At 40.9% G+C, this 23,541-nt stretch overlaps 1 protein-coding gene across 1 annotated transcript; it reads right to left on the bottom strand.

Moving 5' to 3' along the window:
- Positions 1–4,681: 4,681 nt before the first annotated feature.
- LOC130070410 (cadherin-1-like) lies at positions 4,682–17,972 on the bottom strand (the record flags this gene model as incomplete). The annotated part of the gene is made up of 11 exons (XM_056234786.1): positions 4,682–5,007; positions 5,123–5,347; positions 5,417–5,562; positions 5,938–6,182; positions 6,267–6,452; positions 6,537–6,665; positions 6,749–6,921; positions 7,031–7,175; positions 8,280–8,435; positions 8,531–8,671; positions 17,604–17,972. Coding segments are annotated over 11 exons (2,118 nt in total), but the record flags the coding sequence as incomplete, so codon positions are not given.
- Positions 17,973–23,541: the final 5,569 nt, after the last annotated feature.

Raw genomic sequence — 23,541 nt, 5'->3', positions numbered from 1 at the left:
AGGGTTGCATCGGGTTTAGAGTTTATTTCTTTTGCGATGCAAAATAAGAAACACTAGGCTAATCTTATTATTGCGACATTTTAAATTTGTATTGCCAAAGAAATTACAGCTAAATTAAACAATTAAAACAGTACAAAACGAAAATTGTCCAAAGAAACATAATTAAATTAAAAACATGCGTTTTTCTTTGCCTCTCTCGCGCTGGAACTCTTTTTAACAAATTTATTTAGTCTCCCTCGCTGCGCATGCATGATATGATCAATGCATGATAATTATTTAGCCTTTAATTGTTGCTTCAAAGACACAGCATGCCTTGTTGAATTCACCTTACAATAACTTCAATTGAAATTTTGTGTGAAAAAAAATTTAAAATAGGCTACAATAAATAAACTACAATATTTATAATTTAATAAGATATGGGGCCTACATTTGGACACAGATTTATCCTTACAACAATTGTGCCTGCTCATCAGGCTGGCTATCCGACACTCTCCATATGAAAGAGGAACATTAACACCTTTGTCCAGCAACTGTCCCTCCAACCCCCCACAGGCTATCGGAGTCTGAGGCTGACTTAACACAAAGAGAAGTCGCAATTCACACTTAACCCTTTAAGGTACGCACCATGAAAAAAGCAAAGGAAAAATTATTTCTTTGCATTTTTTATTCAATTATGATAACAATAACAACAATCAAAAAAAAAAATTTAATTAGACCTTACAGTATTTTAGATACAATCCTCTACCAAACGGTTGAGACGTCTGTTTATAATAAAAGAACAACATTCAGAACAAGTCATATTAAGTGCATTTTCTTGACCAATAAAAAAATCTGATGGCTGCTATTGATGGCTCTTACAATGCTAGTCATATAGTAATACACAAACATAGTCAATTTTAAATTATGAAATTAATAGTAACACCAGAATTGGTATTAATTCTTCAAATGTATTCTTGATATTTACCATAATACAGTACAGAAATGCTGAAAAAATGATATTGATCAAATATTTTTTATCAAATATGTAATTGAATAATATTAAAATTAATCATTTTAACAACACTAACCCTTTTGTTCATTGTAAATAGCTAATTTGACCAACATTAGCTAATTTTATTAGCTAATTTTTACTACCTTAAAAGGACAACTCAACCGTTTGGTAGAGCATGTTTAAAAAAATTATTTGACCCTTATAAGACTTATTTTTCTTTAATTAAGTTACATAATTCTGTTTAACAACTCCTCTGAAACGATAATATGTCAACCAAATAGTCTTACCTTTAAAAGTCCCGCCGATATGCGTCATCAAAGGAGGAGCAAATTTTCGCTGTGTCATGTGCTGTTTGAAGGAACACTGAAATGGCATGCTGCTCACAGACACAGTGCCATCTAGTGGATTTTTTTAGCATTGCACAACTACACCAAACGGTAGAGATGGCTCATTCAGGTTGAGTTAAGCTTGATGCATTTTTCAATAAAATATAGTGACTTTAAGTGTGGTCTACCAAATGGTTGAGTAGTACCTTAAAGGGTTAAATCGCTATTCTAGACAGTGTTGATAATGAAGGAATTAAATGATTTAAGTTACATGTAGCCTAGTGATATTTCTGTCATAAAAGTTTATTACTAAATATTTCATTATTTCAATAATTAATGAAATAAAACTGGTTTGGGGCAGCTTTTTCCAAGCAAAACTAAATATAATCTGAAAAAACGCTTGTTAATTTGTTGTCATGAACAAAATGTTCAACTTAATATTAAAGTCTACAGGGATCTTTGGATCCATACAACCAGGCATGCAATTTGTGAATTAAGTTTTTTTTATTTATTTTGTATTCAAATAAATATCGAAACACGGTGCTTCGTGGTAATGCTGCTAAATTAAAAAACATTTATAGAATAATTATGAACTTAAATGAAACAATATCGCAACATTTCGACAAATACATTATTTGATCTGTTTTTACATTTTAATTTAGGGCGATTTAGCCTACATTTAATTAGAGCGAGATTTTCACCCTTGTCTTGTAATTTTCTCATTGGGAAGCGCATGTTTGAGTAGATCCTCTGTACCTCTCGTTTTCATATGAATTAGCCTACATAATCAGATAACATTTATTAGCCTAAATATTTAGACATTTAAATTCTTTAGACATAGCCGATTTCTTATCGTGTCTGAGCTGAAGTGGCTTTCGGTTCATTTTTGTGACGCGCAGTTCCCGGAGACAGAGAGGACAGATATACTGTTTTTGTCGTTAGCCTAATATGAATACAAGTTTACAGTTTTGAACGATGTAAGCTACTCTACTCTTATCTGTATGACCAAAAAATTACGGAGTCGCCTATTAAGTTATTTTAGCTGTAATAATGAGATAAATAAATTAATCTAAATGAACGCGCCGCCGCGTTTGTCGAACACTAACTCACCATGCCAGAATAAAACCCGACTTTAGAAAAATGCATAGGGCCACTCGGCGTGGTGTGCCAAAACACTTAATTATAAACTTCAATATTTCATTCAAAATAATCTCAACACGCTTTGTGAAATTTTGAAAAGCCGTGCATGCATTCAGGCCACTGGAACTAATGAACAACTGAAACGCTGGTTTTGATTTTATTGTTTGTCGTTTAAACGTGCCTGTTGCATATCTCTATTTTATATATTTGATATTGGTGAAGTAGACTATAGCATTGATTAGCTGTGGAGGGAGGGGTGTGGGGATTAAAATAATTCAGCAGAAGTAGGGATGTTTAGACCAGAAGGAAATCCCAGTCCCCCCTGGCAAATCACACTCTAGGTTGTAGGGAACAGACCTCTCTGCCATGCGCGCGCACGGTTTGGAGCACAATATCTGTCTTGCATGCACGCCCGCTCTAGATAGATTACGGGATATTTTAACTAATTTGCGGTATAACTAGTCGATCACGAGTGGCTCAACAGGTAGATCTATAGATAAACTATATCTTTCAGGAATTTGACCGACCGGGTTGACACTTCAGCGTGAGAAATCGGGGGGGTGGCGTGAGAGCCTGGAATAAAAAAAAAAAATATATATATATAGCCTATATTAAAAAAAACTGTATGGTGTAACAGAGTTTTAGAGCTAGACAAATCTCTCTGCAATAATAAATATAAAATTTACAGCAGACCATGTTTGTGCGGGATTTGAACCTGTGTCATCTTGATGATGAACCGTAAGTTCTACTACCGCTCGGCTATGAATTTTGTTACTGAGAAATGCCCAAACGTTTGATTCTCACATGAGCGAGAAAACGTTTTGTCTTTAGCTTGTGAGTGTAGGCCTACTTTAGCCTTTTACAGTTTTAAAAGATTATATCTTATCTGTATGACCAACAATTTGTTGTAGGCTTATTTGGAAATTACCATAACTTGTAGTATTTCATCCTTAGGCTACTGTTAATAGACATTAGCCCCACTTACGTTTTGCTAAATGTCCCTTTGCGCCACCTGGCGGTCATTTCGCGTACGACTTTGAAATGCGACTGGTTTATTTTGACCGCGGTAGATGGCTAAAAATGGTATGTGGATGGCTAAAAGGTGTGACTAAAAATGTGCTTTTGGCTTTCATTTATATTTTGATTGTTTGTATATATATATATATATATATATGTATATATATATACTAATGAGCCTTTCATTCAGGGGTGTCACACAAGAAAGAATGCAAGGACAATATATATATAAATAAATAAATATTTATATACACACACACACATATATATATATATATGTGTGTGTGTGTGTGTTTGTGTGTGTGTGTGTATATAAATATTTATTTATTTATATATATATTGTCCTTGCATTCTTTCTTGTGTGACACCCCTGAATGAAAGGCTCATTAGTATGCAGTCTGCTCAGGTGAGAACTGCCTAATTATTCATGAGGGGGTTGGGCCGATCCGCCCATCCGCATATTGCCTTTGCAAACAAAAAAATGTTTTTCACAATTTAAAACAATCTATTGTTTTATGTGAATGATTAGGCAGAATGATTTTCAGATCAATTTGAAGCAAATACTCTAGGCGACAACATCCACTAGTCAAAAGTCTTGTGGACAGATATTTAGTATGTTATTTGTGGCCTTATATTAGAAACTTTATTTTTTAGTTTTTTTCAATAACCACGCATAAACAATATTCTCTCAAAAATACAAACATGTACATACATGTTGCTCACATATTATGGTAGCCCTGTGTGTGCTATATAGAGTGTAATTTCACCTGTGCCATTAATATGTTTATAAGCAACTGAAAAAAGCACAAATGTCAGAGCATGCCAAAACATCTCAAGGACCCCGAAAACACCTCAGACCCCAGAGGGTTAAACTTGTAAAAAAAATAGTTAAAACATTACGTTGTAATTTTAAATCTTGTAATACGTCAACAGAAAATATTCTTAAATGTTTGAAAACCAACAGTAGAAAAGCAAAAAACTATAGTATAAACCATCTGGCTGTATTATCCTTTAGATAACAATGATAATATTAAGATGACAGATATAATAAATGTAAAAAGTTGTTCAGCAAATGTAAAAAAAAAAAAAAAAAAAAAAAGATTATTTATGAATAAATGATTGATGAGTTATAAAGTAATTATATTCATTAATTCATTCATTCATTCCATTTCTATTACATTAATGTAATGAATGAATGAATTATTAATAAACATCATCAAGGAGTGCTGTCATTTATGTCCTCTAATTCAATTATAAAATAAACTTCTCTTTTGGATTCAACCTTGTTTACTTCTTCACAGCAGAAGTGGGCAAAAAGTTGATGAATGTATCATTGCAGACAGAATGCACTGCTTATTACTGGGCAAGAAGTGTTGTCACAGTCAGCACATTGCACTGATTCTCCTTCGCAGTCACACACACTTGCTTGAATGGTGCTTTCCTGATCAAACCCACCCTGATCAATAACTTTCAGGACAACCTTGTAGTCACCCTGCTCCAATGCAGTCTTTGGTGTCAGAAAGACACCGGTTGCTAAAATGGGCACATTATAATAGTTAGACATGTATAGCGAGACAGCAAGATATTTTAATGTGTAACGTATGAAAAATAAGATTAATTTCTCTTTAAAACATTAGTAATTGCTCACTTGTGCCATTCATCGAGGTGGACCAATTTTTACTGGTTTCTCCGTGGGTCTCAACTCTAAAAGGACCAGCGAAAGGAGGTCCATCTTTGTCCGATATAGAGAGAAGCACTGGGGCTGAACCACGATTGCACATTCGTATATTCCTTTCATTGATGACAGGAGCGTTGTCATTTACATCCTCCAATTCAATAACCAGGGTTCCTGTGCCAGTTGCTGGAGCGTCACCTGCACACAAGCACAGACATCAGAAAAAGGCCAGCAAGAATTATCCTCTTAAAAAGAAACACAAATTACCATCATTATCCAACGCCAAAATGATAGCTCTGTATTTGCCATATTTGACTAAGGGAGATTCTCTATCCATGAGGCTCTTGACTTTAATAACTCCAGTGTCTGGAGCAACACTCAGCCAGCCGGCAGGATCACTGCCAATCTTATACCTGGAAGGAACCAAACAGGTTAAAACTAGAAATGTTCAGCAAGAACAACTTAAGTCTGGCCTGGAAGTTTAAAAACATTTGAAGTTCGAAGGATATACAGGCATGCTATGATTTGAATTCTGCGTATGAAGATTTAACATTGGAAGGGATTTAGGCCTTAATAGGTAGACAGTTGCTAAGGTGGTTCTCAGTGGTTAATATTGCAAGTGAGGCTGTTTGACAAAAAAAAAAATCAATAAAAGTCCATCATTGGAAGACTGTGTGATTTTTATTGTTCTACGAGATCTGAATCTCTAGACAAATCAGTCAGAATTTTAAAATTGAATAAAACTTTAGTGGTTTGATTGTCTTTGAGGGGATAAAATGATTTCTTACGTTATCTTCTGTGCTTTTGCTGTGTCTGGATCAATGGCTTTATAAGTAACCAATTCACTATCAACTGGTGAATCTTCAGGTTTGAAGATAACCCTCTCCTTTGGATTAAACTCCGGAGGCTCATTCACATCTTCTACATTCACCGTGACTGTGGCAGTGGAAGTGGCCAAAGAACCGACAAATGGATCATCGTTCTCAACAATCACAGACAGAATGAATTGCTTGTTCTTCTCAAAGTCCAGGGGCTGAATGGAAAAGAAAGTGTCTTTTACTAAAGGAACATGATCACAACAAATTGCCTGTGGAAACACATGAGCAACACACAGTACCTTTACAGTGGTGATGATGCCCTCTAGCTGGCTGGGTCCAGTACTGACACTGAAAACCCCAGTATTGTCACCGCTAATAATCTTATATTTGGTTGACCAGGCAGGAGATCCCTCTTCATCTCCATCAGTAACTGTAAGTCTGGCCACTTCAGCCTCTACTTTATTCTCTGGGACAGATACAGTGTGCTAAAACAAAGATGAATGGTGTAAATAAGTATTAATAAAGTATTAAAATGCTTATAACTGCCTGAATGTATTAATATACATTACCGTGGTTTGCACAAACTGAGGTGCGTTATCATTGCTGTCAGTCACAGTAATAACAGCTGTGCCGGTGGTTGAATAACCTCTTCCTTCCAGGTCAGTCGCCGTAATTAACACAGTATATCTGGACCATTTCTGAAAGAGAAGATGTTTTCAGGTGAGAGTTTGTTTACATGAAATATTCTTCGCCAATGCGAGATCCATTCATCATTTCTCACCTCTTTGTCCAAGCCTAAAGCATTCACACGAATTCCTCCGGTAACAGGGTTGATTGTAAACAGGTCTGGTTTTGGCATTTCTGGATCTTGCTTGACGATTGCGTAACTGACTATACCATTGTAAGTGTCTGGATCATCTGCATCAGTGGCTGTGACTGTCATAAACTCATGACCTTCAGTGAGAGAAGAATAAAGACTGATTCGGTGGAAAAACTGAAGAGGCGTTTGAAAATATAAAACTGCTAAAAACCATTTCATTGAGAAACTGCATCATACACCTACCTATAACAGAAGCTTCAGGAACATTTCCATTGAATAGATTTTGTGTAAAAACAGGCTTATTATCATTTAGATCCAGCACATTTACAATAATTTCAAATGGCGCTTCTGCTATATCCACACCAACTGCAGTCGCATAAGTTATAAGCTAAAGACAGGAGAAGAAATACAGGCATATTAAGAGACAAATATCTGAGGTTGTAAAAACACAATAAAATCAAAATGAGAGTTTTTTCTTTTAGTCGATGTCTGTTAGCTTTGACAAATCAATATGCACGTTTAGTCCTAAAGAAAACTGCCTAATTTTTTTTGTAGATATTCAAATTAAGTAGGGTATAGGGATCATATGATCTGTATGGAGCAGGCACCACGGTCCGACACGCATGTGATTTTCTGCAAAGTTTAATCATCATAGAGTGAAAGTTTATCACTTGCATGAGTTTTAGGACATGTCAAATTAAACATTCAAATGATTTTAAATGATTTGAGAGCAAGAAGGCGCAAAGAGAGCTCAATTCTGAACCTGTGCGCTGTTTTCACATCTTTTCTTTTTTCGTATACCCTTCTTGTCTATTTGTGCTTGAACGGAGACATACACGCATAATTATGTCAAAATGCCCATCTCGGCAAGTGTCCAAGTGTGTAAACAGTAGTTTATGGCTTACGTGAATGTAAACAAGCTACATATCATTATATTGGATCCGTGCATTCACTCTTAAAGTGACAGCAGCCTTATATTCCCGCTGCTGTCTGAGTCATTAATGTTAATCGAACAACAAAATACAAAGATACTTTTTTTGCAACTTTTATGAATATTGATTATATTTCATTTATACAGTAGAGACTATGCAGTAGTATTTTAAATTTTATTATTCAATTTATGTACCTGAATTCTGTTAGGCTTACCTGAAAAACATAAGGGACTGTTAATTTCATTTGTATCTTTGTTCTATTGTATTTATTTATGCTTGTAATTTGTTTATTATTTTCTATGAGGATACAATCACCTACAAAATTGCCCCAATCATTCTGGAATGATTAATTATTTCCAAAAAGGGCTATTCAAGTCATCTGGTGATTTTCCTTTCACATTACAATATATATAGCAGAAAAAAAAATATAATTTTTTTCCAATATCGTGCAGCCCTATTTCACCGAATTAAGAATGATCAGAAAATCCAACGCTGAAATGCACTTAGAACTAACAGTTGATTTTAAAGTTTAAAGAGAGAAATCATCAAAATCATCTTACTCTGTATGAAGCTTTTCTTTCTCTGTCAAGTGGCCGAGTCACAAACAGATTCCCTGTTAATCTGTCTATAGTGAAAGTCCCCTTAGGATCCAGATCCGCTCCTTCACCTGTGATACTGTAGTGCATCTGAAGTTCCTTAGAATAGTCCGACTTTATCTAAATACAGAAATCAATAAGAGAACAAAGTCAATAACAGACAAACCTCTCTCGATCATCTCATTTTGAACTTTCCCTTCATGACTTTCTCTCACCTGGTGCATTTTCTCTGGGAAAGGACCTCTGCTATTCTCAGCTATATTAAATGGAGGAACAACCCAACCTCTCTTTGCTCTCTTCAGACCCGTTGAAGACTTTGGAAACATCAGAACCAGATCATCAGAGGGAGATTCCATCTGAAATTTAGTAAATGACACTTAGCAACAAAACAATTTGGTTTGCAATTAAACGTCACACAAACCATTAAAATATCTGGATATTTTTTGCATCTCCAGAATCAAAAAGAGCTTTATTGCCAAGTATGCTTACACACACAAGGAATTTGTTTTGGTGACAGAATTAAGCTTGGTGAAAGACAGATGTAGGTATTTTATATACAAATGCAAGGAATCTAAATCATAGGTATGATATGCCAAATAAATATAAGTATAATTAAAGCTGCAAGCAGCATTTAGCGGGGTTCAAGCATTTAAGGCCTTTAACCCTCTAGGCCAGTGTTTCCCAACCCTGTTCCTGGAGGCACACCCACACTACACATTTTCCAACTCTTCCTTATCGATCACACCTGAATCAACTCATCAGCTCGTTAGTAGAGACTCCAAGACCAGAAATATATGGGTCAGAAAAGGGAGACATTCAAAATGTGCACTGTTGGTTTGCCTCAAGGAGCAGGTTTGGGAAACACTGCTCTAGGCGCCACGGTCGAGTTTACTCGACAAGATGCGGCACTGAATAAAACGGCCGATTTTGTCAAATTGGATTTCAAATTTTGTTCGACCTCCCCTCCACTGGATGGCAGACATGTCATACTTCATCCCCGAATCAAAAAAACGTCATGTTTCTATACAAAATGTTCGAGTTAGAGCGCATTGAATCAGTGCGATCAAAAGCGGAGCTAGTGTGCGAGTGAGCCATGTTATCAGAGCCTCTCCGCAATCGCGGCGACAGTATTGTGTTGGAGACTTTGTCTAATGCCACTGGGTATGTTAGACGAGGTCGAAGTATTCATAGGACAGTTAGGAGGCAACGTGGAGGCAGGGTGGGGAGTCGCAATGACAATGACAGTAGTCCGAGCTGTGCACACTCGAGGCAGATCTGGCCGCGCTGCTCTTATCATGTCACTCATCATCTGTGCGAGTGAGCGTTTGAACTAAACAGGTCTTGTCTACTTGTGTTTGTGTGTATATATGTGCCCCATACATGGAATCAGAGTGCCTACTGTATTTAGTAAATGGAAAATCTCTACAGCAAAAGGCCAACCAACCACTACATGCATTCGGTTTGTTTCTACCATTTATTAGTAATGATTTACACAGTTTGTTTACTACTTACTATATACCTGAGCATTCAGTATTGTGCAATATAGCATAGAGAAGGTGATGGACATTTTGGGGGTAAAGAAGTGCTGCATTTTATCATTTAAACATGTGACTTTTCATGAAAATTCTATAATCCAAGATTGCCACCACCATATGACGTCATAATATGCCAATTAGATGGGAAAATGTAATCCCTACATAAACTTTGGGTCATCCTTAATATTTCTCTAATTTACAGAAAGTATCTATCTTTGATCACTTTTAAGATACAGCCTTTTGAAATTAAGATGTCAAAATCAAACGTTTTAGGAAAAAACCTCTGGCGCCTAAAGGGTTAAGCACATAAGCATTAAGTTTTATTTAGCAAGGATTTAACCACTGACATCATAGATAGAAAAGACCATTTACAGCCAATACAGGCAATTTACCATAGGAAATATATGGTTTTCAAAGCTTTTTGACAATTATAGCGCCACCTCCGCCTTGAGCCAAGGATCACAGTGGTGTAAAAACCTTGATTCTAAGTCAAACGGTCTAGGAGTTATGAGCAATTTAGTACTTTTGGTTGCTGTAGCGCCACCTATGGGCCAATCGGGGTCATACTCTGATAGGTTCTCCCCAAACTGAGGCCTACCATCTTGCCAGGTTTCAAGTCTCTAGCACTTACGGTTTGGTCTGCACGATCAGTTTTACAAATCCTTACAATTACAATAGGGTTTCAGCACTTTGTGCTTGATCCCCTAAATAGTGCTGTCTATTGCACATGTTTATTGCCCAGTGGGGGCATTTACTGTTCATAAACTGATCACTGCCTGAGGAAACAACTTTTCTTGATTCTGGCTGTTCTGGTGCTGTTTGGTCTGTAGCGCCGGCCAGACGGAAACAGTTCAAAGAGGAAGTGGGGTGGATATGAGGGATCCAGAGTGATTTTGCCAGCTCTTTTACTCACTCTGGATGAGTGCAGTTCTTGTCAAGTCAAGTCAAGTCATCTTCATTTATATAGCGCTTTTAACAATGTAGATTGTTCCAAAGCTGCTTTACAGTGATAATAGGAAATCAAAGCAAAAGAGATTGTTTTGGCTTTATGACATGACATGAGCTCTAGAATAAAGTTATTTTCCAGCTAAAGTTAGTTTTAATTGATTCACTTTCGTCGCAACGATCATTAGTTCTTAACTTAGGGGCCTCTAACACGACATCGTTTTAACAGAAAACTCTTAAGTTCTCTCTATGCAAACTTTAAAAACGTGAACCTGTGAGAACGCTGATGGCGTGCACATGCGTATTAAGAGTTCATTCTATAGGTATGCCGTTTGAATATATGTGCGCAGGCATGTAGTATGGAGGACCAAACCTACAAAAACCAACCCTCAACAAACTACTTGTCTCCACTGCTGCCACAGTGCTGTCCCTGATAGCAACATAGTGCCGGCCCAAATCTGGCCCACATCTGGTACACGTGGACACGTGGTCCCATATTAACAGTATAATCCAGACCCGTTGGCTCGATAAGAAAACTGCAGGGGGTCCAGCAAGGGTTCTGTGATGTCCTCAGGTAGGCCAACACCAGTCTTTAAAACGAATTCATGACCACAGATGTTAAAACAACAGGTCTGTAGTAATTCAATCCTGTGATTTTGGAATTTATTTGGGATGGGGATGATGGTGGGACATTTGAAGCATGTAGATGTAACGAGTATTAATTATAACTTGTTTTAATTTTAAATTCACACAAAATCCACATTTTTCTGTTAGATATACATGTAAGAAAAGAAAAGAATTAATTTATATATCTATGAGGTTTGCGTTCGTCGCAGTTGTGACGTCATTGTCGCGTTGCGCGCGCTCTCGCTTCAGTCCGCGGGAGGTCTGAGCGGAGCGAGGTATGTAATGCACTCCTGTTCAAAAGAGTGTTATAAGTGAAAACAATCCCTAATAAAATGTGATTTGATTTCGTTAAAATGTCAAGGAGTATGTACAAGTATGTGATTTTCCCTTGTGAAGCTGTTTTTCCTGCATAAGTGAAAGTTTAACCGAGTGAATGCAGTATCACGTTGTTAGTATGTTAGTGTGAAAGTAGGCCTGTGAAGCGTGTCTGCTGATATCTTTTCTATGTTCAAATGTTTGACAGGAGAGGGCTGATTAAAAACACACTACATTGAATGCAACAAATAATTACTGCATTTTTCAACTCATGCAGGTATGGTTATAAATTGTTTTTGTGATTTCTTTGTGTTCAACCGTATTGGTTATATAAAATGCTGGAATATGGGTGATTTAAAGATGTATATTTTATGAGTTTGATTAGTGTCAATGTATATTCAGAGAAATATATATATATATATATATATATATATATATATATATATATATATATATTTCTCTGAATATACATTGACACTATATATATATATATTGTATATTGTTGATACATCTGATGTGATATTAATTATTACTATTTTCTTTATATTCTTTATTACTGTAAATGAGATTGTACAATGTGAGCTCGCTTCAGTCCGCGGGAGGTCTGAGCGGAGCGAGGAGAGGGCTGATTAAAAACACACTACATTGAATGCAACAAATAATTACTGCATTTTTCAACTCATGCAGATAAAGAACCTCTGAACCAGCGATCCGACTCTAGTCTTTATTCATCATCACACAACACAACACAACCCAGAGGGGTAGCCGAGTCGTAATAGCAGAGACACGCGAGCCCAAGCCGGCTACATAGAGACTTTGGACAGCTCCAGTGATCTGGTGAAGATCTTGGTGAAAATAGGGGCCAGCTGGTCAGCACAGGATTTCAGACAGGCTGGTGAAACACCTGTTCAACATATAAAGCAATTGTGTCGCTTAAAAAAAATGGACATGAACTTTTTGAAGTGACATAAGCTGCGTTTCCACCGCAGGAACTTTCCCCAGGAACTAGGAACTTTGGGGTGGTACTCGGTGTGTTTACACCGCAGGAACCAGGGTCTAAATGAAGTTCCGGGTAAAAATTCCCCCCCCAGAAAGTCCCTGCTGGCGAGGTAGTACTTTTTCAGAGTTCAGGAACTTTCGGGGTGGGACTTGTGCGCTGAACATGCTGATTGGTTGAGCTCACGTCACATTTGATTGGTTGACTACACACAGCATTTTATTTTAGCCGCCATTTTTAAAAACCGCGCTTCCTGGCTTCGTGCAGTAAAGAGTTGTCGGGAAATTAATATGGAGTTTACCAAAAAATACGACCGCTGGACCGACGACGAGGTCCAGGCTATAATAAGCGTATTTGCGGAAGAAGAAATCCAGCGGGAACTGGAAACGGCAATCCGCAATGAAAAGGTATACCTGAAAATATCGAGTCGGTTATACGAGCTGGGCATTGTTCACACTGGAAAACAGTGCAGAGAGAAGTTAAAAAAATTAAAACAAGACTACAAAAAAGTCAAGGATCACAACAATAGAAGCGGATCCGATCGGCGTACTAACAAGTGGTTTGACCGCCTGGACGCGTTGTTGGGACACAGGCCGGCATTCTCTGGAGCAGCGGTGACAAAAGACTCGGCAATTGCATTTTTGGAATCCATTCATGATTCTGAGGACCAGTCGGTTGAAGGTAAATTATCACACCTCTACATGATATTGCCTTAAACTCTTTGCAGTGATAAAACAAACTAACTTTTTTCAACGTGTTTTTACAGATGAAATGAATGGCCCCAATGATGTGCAGGCAACAGAGACCAGCGTGTTTTCCCCTGCAATCACCAGTAGCCCTCGTCCCATGTCTTCCGCCGAAACACAAACACGACGAGGTATTAAACAACGTTGTCTATTGATAAAAATATACTTCAAAACTAGGGGTGTAATAATATATCGTGCAACAATATATTGCAATACAAAAATGCAACAATACGTATCGTGGACAGTTCACCCAAAATAAAATTACTGTGTGAGAAAAAATTTCAGGTTTTCAGAGTTTTTTAGTGTCAGTACTACATTAAAATTATGTTGATATTAATGTATAATATAATGCAATGGGGGAATATTTGTGGGTCCTAATAATGCCAAACATCTATGTTACCAATGTTAAACATATTCATCTAAAATAATTCAGTATTTTCAGCTTCAGAATTATGTTTATTCTGGTGTCACCATTGTCCTTGAGTTACAAGCACCAAGTCCAAGCATGGAGCATGATGGCAAAGTTTTAAATTTAATATTTTGTAATGAAAACACTTAAAATACGTATTTTATGGTTTTCAGGGTGGGCTTGTGTATTTATTGTCATGTGTTTCTCCACTTAGGGAAGAGGAAAAGGGATTGTGACTTCCTTGATGCGCTGAGGGACATGGAAGATTCTAACCGGACCGCCCTGCAGCTTGGACAAGAACAGCGTGACAAATATATGCAGCTGTTACTTGAGAGCCAGGCTGAGGAAAGAGAGATGAGGAGGCAGGAGTGGGCGTTCCTGCAGTCGGAAGCTGAAGAAAGCAGACGGCAGCAGAGGGACTTTCAGGCCGGGTTTCTGTCTGTTCTTGGACAGTTTGCCCAGTCATTCAAAAAGTAGCCACTGAACTCTGAGATTGCACTTTAAATTGAACATTTGCATTTTTTATTTTCTTTGCACAATTCTAATTTTTATATATTGTTTGCATTCCTGCAGAGGGCCAGGTTTCTGTCTGTTCTTGGACAGTTTGCCCAGTTGTTCAAAAATACATTTGTATTTGTTTTTCTTTACACAATATATTACTGTTCTCGTAATTTATTTCTTTTCACATGATTGTATTTTAAAATATATATATTTAGTAAGCAGTACTTGCCTTGTGTTAAATAAAGTTTGTAAAATGTCACTTTGAGATCAAGTGCCTTTTCATCTCAATGGTAATTTTAGCTCTTACATAAGGTTTTGAAGTGCTGGTTAGATGTAAAACATTTCTGGTGAAAGTGCACAGGTTAAAATAAGCAAAGTGTAGGTATTTTAAGTCACTCATGAAATTACATTTTATATTTGACAGCCAAATATACAGGTGAAACTCAAAAAGTATTGTGCAAAGTTGTTTCAGTAATTCAACTTAAAGGTGAAACTCGTATATGGACTCATTACATGCAAGGTGTATTACATTTTCAAGCCTGTTATAATTATGACTATATGGCTTACAGCTTATGAAAACTTCACATTTATTCTAATTTTGAATTTGATTTTCATAGCTGAAATATCTCACTTTGCATTTAAGTTGAATTACTGAAATAAAGTTTTGCATGTTATTCTAATTTTCAAGTTTCACCTGTAAACAGAAGGTGATAACAGAATAAATTAAAACCAAAGCATGATTTAGAAGTAATCATTTTTATTTACAAAAAAAAAGTGTTACACAGCAAAAACAATGTACAACAGGTGTATACAGCCTAAAAAAGTGCATTACAGCACCTGAAGGTTATTTTTCCCTTACCAAAAAAAAAAACTTTATGGTGTGTAGCCAGTGATAGTGCAGTTTCCTACACTGTAGTCAAAAACTTCATTAGGCCTGTACGTGCATCAAGACCCTCGGCCTCTACAGTGGATGACAGTGCCCCGTCAGGCTGGTTGAATGTACCCATAGTCCATTCTTCTCTGAACTCATCACCATTCATTTCACAGAGGTTATGCAGAACACAACATGCGATCACCAGGGATTTGACCTTGTGTGTATTGCAGTCATTTCGTTTTAGCAAACACCTCCATCTGCCCTTTAGTCTGCCAAAAGCATTCTCAACCACCACCCTGGCTCTGCTTGTTTTATGGTTGTACACAAGTTGTTGGGGTGTCAGTCGTCCGTTGTCGGTGAAAGGTTTCATCAGCCAGCTCTTCAAAGGATAGGCTGCATCACCAAGGACATAGTACCCCACATCATGTCCACAAATGTTCTTGGTTACATCAGGTAGTAACAAACCCCCATCCACTAGGTCCCACAATCCTGACAAACGTAGCACTCTGGCATCATGCAGGCTCCCTGGCGCTCCTAAAAAAACATTCCAAAAGAGGCCTCTTCCGTCCACAACAGCCTGTAGGATGATCGAATGCCAGCCCTTCCGGTTAAAGTACTCTGTGTGGTACTCCTCTGGTCCAAGAATGGGGATGTGTGATCCATCAATTGCACCTACACACTGTGGCAAACCCCATCTGCACTCAAAATACGTCGCCATTTCTTTCAACTTTTCACTGTTTGGTAACTGGATAACTTCTTGCATGAGTACCTTCTCAACAGATGAGCAGAAATCGTGAACACAGTGACACACAGTAGCAACTCCGACTCCAAATAAATGAGAGATGTTTCTATACTCAGAGTTGGTCGCAAGTTTCCACAGTGCAATGGCGATTCTTTTTTGAATGGGTACACAATGTCGGTAGTTTGTGTCATGTCTCTCCAGTTGGGGTTGCAATCGACGACAGAGGTACAGAAAAGTATCCTTAGACATCCGGAAATTCTTTATCCACTGTGCTTCGGTGAAAGTTGGAACCACGCTGTCCCACCATTCTGTTGTTCTAGTGTGCATCCAAACCGATCGCGAAACACGACGCATTCGATAGTACTCCCATATCTAAAACACACAAAAGTTGCAAAAAATAAGTTGATGTAATCGATAATAACATTATTCACAACTCTTGTTAATTTTGGTGGATTAATTTCTTACCAATCTTGTTCTTTCTGCCCGATGGCGCGCGTTCGTCCCATCCATCTCACGGTCAATGTCCACTATAGCTGATAACAAACGTTGTCTACTTTTATATCTAGCATTACGAGCTTTCTGAATACGCTTTAGTATTAATGCTCGTCTCTTTTCTGCCGTTTTGTTAATTACCTCGTTAGTAAACCAATAGATCGCACACAAAAGCAGCACAGCTTGAATATCCTCCATACTCAAAACAAACGCGTCGCGCAGACTGGGAGGGAGGAGCAGTCGCACGCAGTTCAACGTCACCAGACTAATTTACATAATCTTCCCGGTACTTTAGACCGCGGTGTAAACGCAGTAGGCAACCGGTCTGGGGCAAAAAAAAGTTCCTATGAAAAAAGTTCCTGGGACAAATAGTTCCTGGTAATTGCGGTGGAAACGCGGCTATAGTGGAAGTTGCATGGCCTGTCAACGGAGGGACAGAAGACAGAAAGCTCTCAGATTTCATTTAAAATTACTTCTCTTGAGTTTCGAATATGAACGAAAGTCTTACAGGTTTGGAACGACATGAAGGTGAGTAACTGACATTTCTTTTTTTTTTGTCTTTTTTTTTTGGGTGAACTAACCATTTACTAGTTGTCAGAATTTATCAAGCACATTTTCAAACTATTTTCTATAGCCGGAAAGAAGCAGAGGAGTGGAAAGGTGAATTGTGGTGGGAGGTTAGGGATGCAAAACAGAGGAAGAGATATAATAATTTCCGATGAAATAAAGTCCACTATTGTGGACCATGTTTTCAATCATGGCCTTACTGTAACACTGGGTGTACTCCGAAATAAGGGAGAGCTGGAACCAAATGCAGAGTAAGATTTAATGAAAATAAGAGTCAAAATAATAATAAAAACACCAGGGAACACGAGGCACAGAACTGAGAACACCAAACAAACAGCCATACAAGGACAAGACCTGACAATCAATACAGGAAACACTGAGGTTTATATACACAAGATAACAAGAGGCTAATGAGGAACAGATGTTAGTAATACTAATGAATCACTATGGCAACAAACAAGGCAAAAATGGAAACAAAAGCAAACAGGTCAGGCTTGTACTGTACTGAGAGCGGTCTCTTGTAGGAACTTGTTTGTACCTGTGGAGAGGAGATGTTCATGGCCGTGTCCATGTGATGGTCCTCATGATGATGATGGACACGCTCAACTCTGACAGACACCGTGTGCTTCTTTCCACTGGAGTCCCAAGCGTCCAGAGAAAACACCTTGTGGCCTTCATGAAGAGTCACTTGTCTCTTCAGTGTTACAGTCCCATCCATGTCCACATCAAAACACCTGTCAGCGGACTGGAAGAGCGTTCTTGTTCTTCCATTGCATGCATTAAAAATTACTGTCAGAAAAAGAGATTCAATTGGCACATATGTAAACCTGGTTCCCTGAGTTGAAAAAAAAAACGCTGTGTCAGTAGCTGATACTATGGAAACACCCTCCAGGTGTGACAATGGTCTGAAATAGTGTTGTCAAAGGAACCAGTAGGTCCAAATTGTACCTTTGCGATTAGTCAGGGAATCAAGGTTAGCAAGTCAATACTTTATTTTTTCCTCACTACCCTTGGTTGAGGAGCGGTGAAGGGCTGCGAGGTGTCCCTCCATTGGAGCGGTCTGTCATGGCACAGGTGCACCTGTGTCTGGCGGCCGCTGCCTTTTGGGGGGATTCTCGTTCCCTCCTAGGGCCTGTGAATTCTGGTCCATTTAGATGGGCAGAGATTACAAAGCCTTGGGGCAAGCCGCCTCCTCTTGCATGCCATAGCGCTGCCACAGGTCTGTCAGGCCAGGGCACCCATGGACATGCACGAGGGTAGCCCAGACCGTGCGCTCATAGGTGAGCTCCGCATTGCATCCATCCTCGCCCTCCGGGGTACAAGGGTCGTGGCATGCGCGATCGGTCTGGCGATGTCCACCTTAGTGGTCCAGGAACGCCATATTTGCTCAGCCTGGTTGATATGGCGGATGTGGACAAGGTTCAGCTCCTGGTCTCCCCAATTTCCCAGGTTGGGCTGATCGGCGATGCGGCGGAGAGCTGCGCCCAACAGTTCTCTGCTGCCCAAGCGCAGACGGAGGTATCCGGCACATCCTGCCCCGGTGGCCCGCTGCTGCCTCCACCCCGCCGCTGGTGGCAGTACCTCCGCCTGCTCATCATCGAAGGCGTTCCCTGGCCGTTGCTCCTGCTGGGCCTCTGCAGCAGCCTCCACCCAGGCCTCAGCATGAAGCCGGCCGCAGGAGGGACGTCCAGCCCGCTCCAGGCGCTGCCAAACCAGGTGGCAAGCGACAGCGAGAGCATTCCGGAGCGGGCCGCCCAGGATGGAGGAGGATGCTCTTGGAGTTGGTCACCGATCCACTCCCTCCCCCCGGGTGAGGGCCAGGTGGAGTCTTTGTGGTGTGTGTGGTCTGTTTCACCGCTTGCTCCCAAATGAGTGGAGAAGGCGGTACCCACACCTCAAGGAAAGAGCAAATTCCTCTGTTCCTGGGCTCCAAGTGGGGAAGTCTGGCAGTGTGCGACCCTGTAAAGCCTTGCACCCTTCAGCCCCCTCTTGTTCGCCAGCACGGCAGCTGGGTGCGGTTCGAGGACCCGGTCATCCGCCTTCTCACGCATCCCTGGCCATCTCGTGGAGACAGGTAAGTGTCATGCATCACACTTAGACCCTGCTTCGGGCCGCCTCCGGGCCTTCCGAGTCGGGTCCCTGTCCTCCACTTTGCTGCCCCACCTCAGGTACGTCTGCCATCAGACTCGGTTGCGATTCAGTTCGCTGGCTTCCGCCCTGACTCAGTGATTTTATTCATACCTAGGTGTTGAGCTAAAATGCTCCTAAAGCTAGTGATATCTAGCACACCTACGTATTGAGCATTGCTCCTGTCCTGTGTGCGCACATCGCGTCCTACTGGCAAAGGATGCGATGTAGCCTTCCCTCCAGCCGATATGAAAACCGGTTTCTTTTAACCCGTGTTTCATTGTACCTTAGAGTGGTGGGTCATGGCCATCTTAGACCTGTGTCAACTGAAACGGGCCCTTTTTCGAAAGCCTCCGTTCAGCTGTTACACAGATGCATTTCTGAATGCTCCGTCCCTTAGATGGCCTGCAGCGTTCGACCTGAAGGACGGTACTTCAGATCTCGATCCCTCCGCTCCACAGATCATTCTGTGTTCTTGCGTTGAGGGTGCGAAGTATCAGTACAAGGTCCTACCCTTCGAGTGCTCCATAGCCAGTTGGGTCTTCAGGTCAACTGGGAGAGAGTGTTCTCGCCTACGGGCTGGTATCTCTTTTTCAGTTTGGAGAAGGACTCGGTTTTACACGTCTCTTCAAGTAAGAGTGTGTTCGGCTGGTGTTATTAGAAGTGAGAAAGGGTCCCACTGAAATAACTTTCAGAGGCTCCTGGGGCATATGGCAGATGCAGCCGCTTAGCTTCCTCCATATGAAGACCGTTTCAGCACTAGCTTCATGACCGAGTCCTGAGGTGACCGTGGCAGAGCGGCACGCCCTGTGTGATGACAGATCACCCCGGCTGGCCGCCAAACCCTCAGTCTGTGATCAGACCTTTTGTTTCTCCGGGCAACCCGCTCCTAGAACGAGGTCAACTATCACCATCTGAGGGGCCATGTACAAAGGGCATGCTTTAACGGAGGCCTGGGCGACCTCCGACTGCATTGGCATCCGTGCCTCGAGTTGTAGCAGTTCCCCTCGCTTTGAGCCATCGTTGCTCAGCGAGCTGGTACTGGTTCGATCGCGACCGTTGCACTATGCTTCCCTCACGTCTCACAACTCGCCCGTCACCTCCTCCTTGGAGTCAGAAGCTTCTGAGGACGCTTCATTCCAATACTCTTCCGGCCTGCTCAATCGTGCCACCAAAGATCCTCACGACAGCTTGGCCAGGGAGAGTAGTGACTCCATCCCCTGCCGGTCCAGCTGGGGAGGTACTTTTCGGGGCCGCACAGTAACATCTGTTTGCCTCTCCGGAGTCCTCCTTTTGCCGGTTGTTATTTTGTCTGAGCGGACAACCCTTGGACAGACACTGGCTCTCAGCAGGACCCAGGGCTCCGCAGAAATGCGTCCCCAAGTGAGCCTACTAAAAAAGCGACTGCGATTCGTTATCGCCTGGCGCCTGGCGCCTGCTCAAGTTCAGTGATTTCATCACACTCACATGTTGAGCAGAAATGCTCCTGAAATTCAGTAAAGTTGATCACACTCAGGTGTTGAGCAGGAATGCTCCTGTAGCTCAGTGAAATTTATCACACTTAGGTGTTGAGCATGAAATGCTCCTGAAGCTCAGTGATATTTATCACACTTAGGTGTTGAGCATAAAATGCTCCTGAAGCTATAAGCAGTGATCTTCACAAGTAGTGTTGAGCAGTGCTCCTGTCTGTGGGCGCCCAGTCGCTTGCACCTAGTGTGCCAGGTCAGGAGGGAACAGGTCTTGATAGTTGCCCCTTTTTTTGGCCCAACCGGACCTTGCTCCCCTCGACAGCCTACCTGACTTCCCCTGAACACATTTTCAGGGACGGGGCACGATGGCACCTGCGTCCTGATCCCTGAACACAGGCCGGTCCTACACTGGTTCCACTGGTCCTACCAACGCAGAGGTTCAGGTGGCTATCACAGGAACATGTGATAGTTACCATCACTTCTGCATGCACCCCCTAAAAAAGAGGTAGTGTGCTTGCGCTTTAGGAGTGGAACCTATTAAGGCGGGCGTACACGGTGCGATTTTTAGCTGTTTTACGAGCTCGCAGATGATTTTTTTCACTCGGGAGAAATCGCGTGTAAATCGGTTATTATCGGTGTGCGGGGAAGATACGAGCCGAGCCGAGCACCTCTCGACCTCCCGATAATTTTTAAGCATGTCGAAAAAGTTCGGGAGCTGTCGGCTTGCATTCGTGAGGTGTGTGCGGATGAATGAGCCGATTTGTCGATCTATCTGAATTTGACCAATCAGAAGCTGAGAAAATCCACAGAAGAAAGACGAAAATGGTGTGGACTACTAGAAACACTACTGCTTCAATTAATGTTTTTATGTTGACTTTGTGAAAGGTTAACTAAACAGCATCTGCCGTGTTCCTGCTGGCCAGTATTTGGCATATTTCATTCTGTAACATACAGATCTGTATTATGCTATTGTTTTTGATAGTGTTATACATTTCTTACAGATTCTTACACGTCACGATGATCATTGCGTTTGTATCTTCAGCCTAATCTTTTTTTTATTAATGCCGACAGAACAATGTTGCCAGATATTGCTACGAAAAACAAGCAAAAACAAACAAAAACAAAGAAATTATAAAAATCCAAAATAAGTTCAAAGCTAGTGTTTTGGAAATAAGATTAATATATCACGAACCACTTTAATAACTTCTAAACTGTGACATTAATCCAAAAAACAAGTCCAGAATACTACTGTCACCTTTCCATTATGTGGATCTGGCAACACGGGATCTGGCACCCGCGATCATCTCACTCACAACGCGCTCAAGCTCACTCAAGCCCCGTTCACTGCGCTATAGCTTCTCGCAGCAAAATGAATTGCAAACACTCACATGATGAGGTGGTTTAAAAGGCTAATTAATCATTCAGAGAGCTTGAAATTTTATTTTTGAATGTGTAGCCTACCGTAACTAAGTTTTTTAACTCATTCACACACACACACACACACACACACAAGGGTGACCGGACGTCCGTTTCCCGGTGCTGAAAACGAGTATATGTAGCAAAATAATCCCGCCTTGTATCAATATTTTATATGCAGTTATGAGAGAGTTTTTGGCGCGGAACTTCGTGCGATTTCTTCGGAATTCAGCAGGTCGTAAAATCGTGTTGTATATCACTGCCTCCGTACGATTTTCGGATAAACTCACTCGTAAAGTGTGCGTGGACATACGATCTTCCGACCGTCAGAATTCGCACCGTGTACGCCCGCCTTTAGTTGAGTGAGTCTTCTCTCCGTGAGGAGATCCTGAGCGCTTTCGATCATTTCAGTGCTCTCTTTCCTGCAAGTGGGGTGGAGTAGGCTGTCCCCACCCCTCCTCTAAATGATGTTGCCTCTTTTGCGCACATCATGTTGCAGAAGCATGGAAAGCACGTCCTGATCGTCAGGTTCCTGAGGGAGCTAAGGAAAATTCCTTGAGTTCCCCTTTATCCTCTTGGGCCTTATCTCTGGTGCAACTGCACTGCAGAGACTGCCCCAGAGCCACTGCAGGCAGTGAGTTAAAAAATTATGTGAAAACAGTTCTCCTGTTCGCATGGTCTCTACTAGAGGGTAGGGACTTGCACACTTTCAGTCAACGAATTGTGCCTGGAGTTCACGCCGGCTACTCTCACGAGCTGAGACCCCGGCCTGGATTGTGCCCAAGGTTCCTACCTCTCCCGTAATAGGAGCAGGTGGTCAGCCTGCAAGCGATGCCAGGAGGAGGCAGACCCAGCCCTGGCTTTCTCTGTCCGTCCGCTACATAGCGGTTAGACGTGTACAGAACGGAAGCCTTGGTCCTCAGACCAACTCTAATCTGTTGGATCCAGCAGAGAGGGAAGGCTGTTCCAAGCAAAGTTGGCCCACTGATGGTGGCTACCTTCAATTCGGTTAAAATTCCGAGATGCTCAGGTCCTCTAATGGCTCGTTTCAACTGAGTGGTACGGTACGGTCAAAAGTGGTTTTTGTCACAGTGGTTTCCACTGTCAAAAGTTGTGAATGGTACCAAAAAGCCGAACCGTACCGTACCACTTTTTGGGTACCTTTCCGTTGGGGTACCTAGCACAGTGGTACGATACTAAAAGGTGGAGCTAGACTCACTGCAGAACGGTGATTGGTTGACAGAGTATCGTCACTTGAGCGTGCTACAAGGGCATTAGAAGCATACAGTTAAAATATAATACTACTGTTATTGTGTCACGAAATGTAGTTTTAAGAGTTTTTCAGGCGAGAAAGTAGTTTTTAAAAAAGCTCAAATCTGTGGTTTATTTACAGATTTATGATAATTTGAAGATCCATTTCTAAGCAATCACCGGACGCTCTGCGCTTGTGCACCCCGCCTGGAG

This window comes from Rhinichthys klamathensis, unplaced genomic scaffold, assembly GCF_029890125.1.
Source record: "Rhinichthys klamathensis goyatoka isolate OS25496 unplaced genomic scaffold, OSU_Roscu_1.1 h1tg000406l_1, whole genome shotgun sequence".
NCBI classification, from domain to species: domain Eukaryota; kingdom Metazoa; phylum Chordata; class Actinopteri; order Cypriniformes; family Leuciscidae; genus Rhinichthys; species Rhinichthys klamathensis.
Note: the sequence above shows the minus strand (reverse complement) of the source record. Positions and strands in the feature narration are given on the sequence as shown.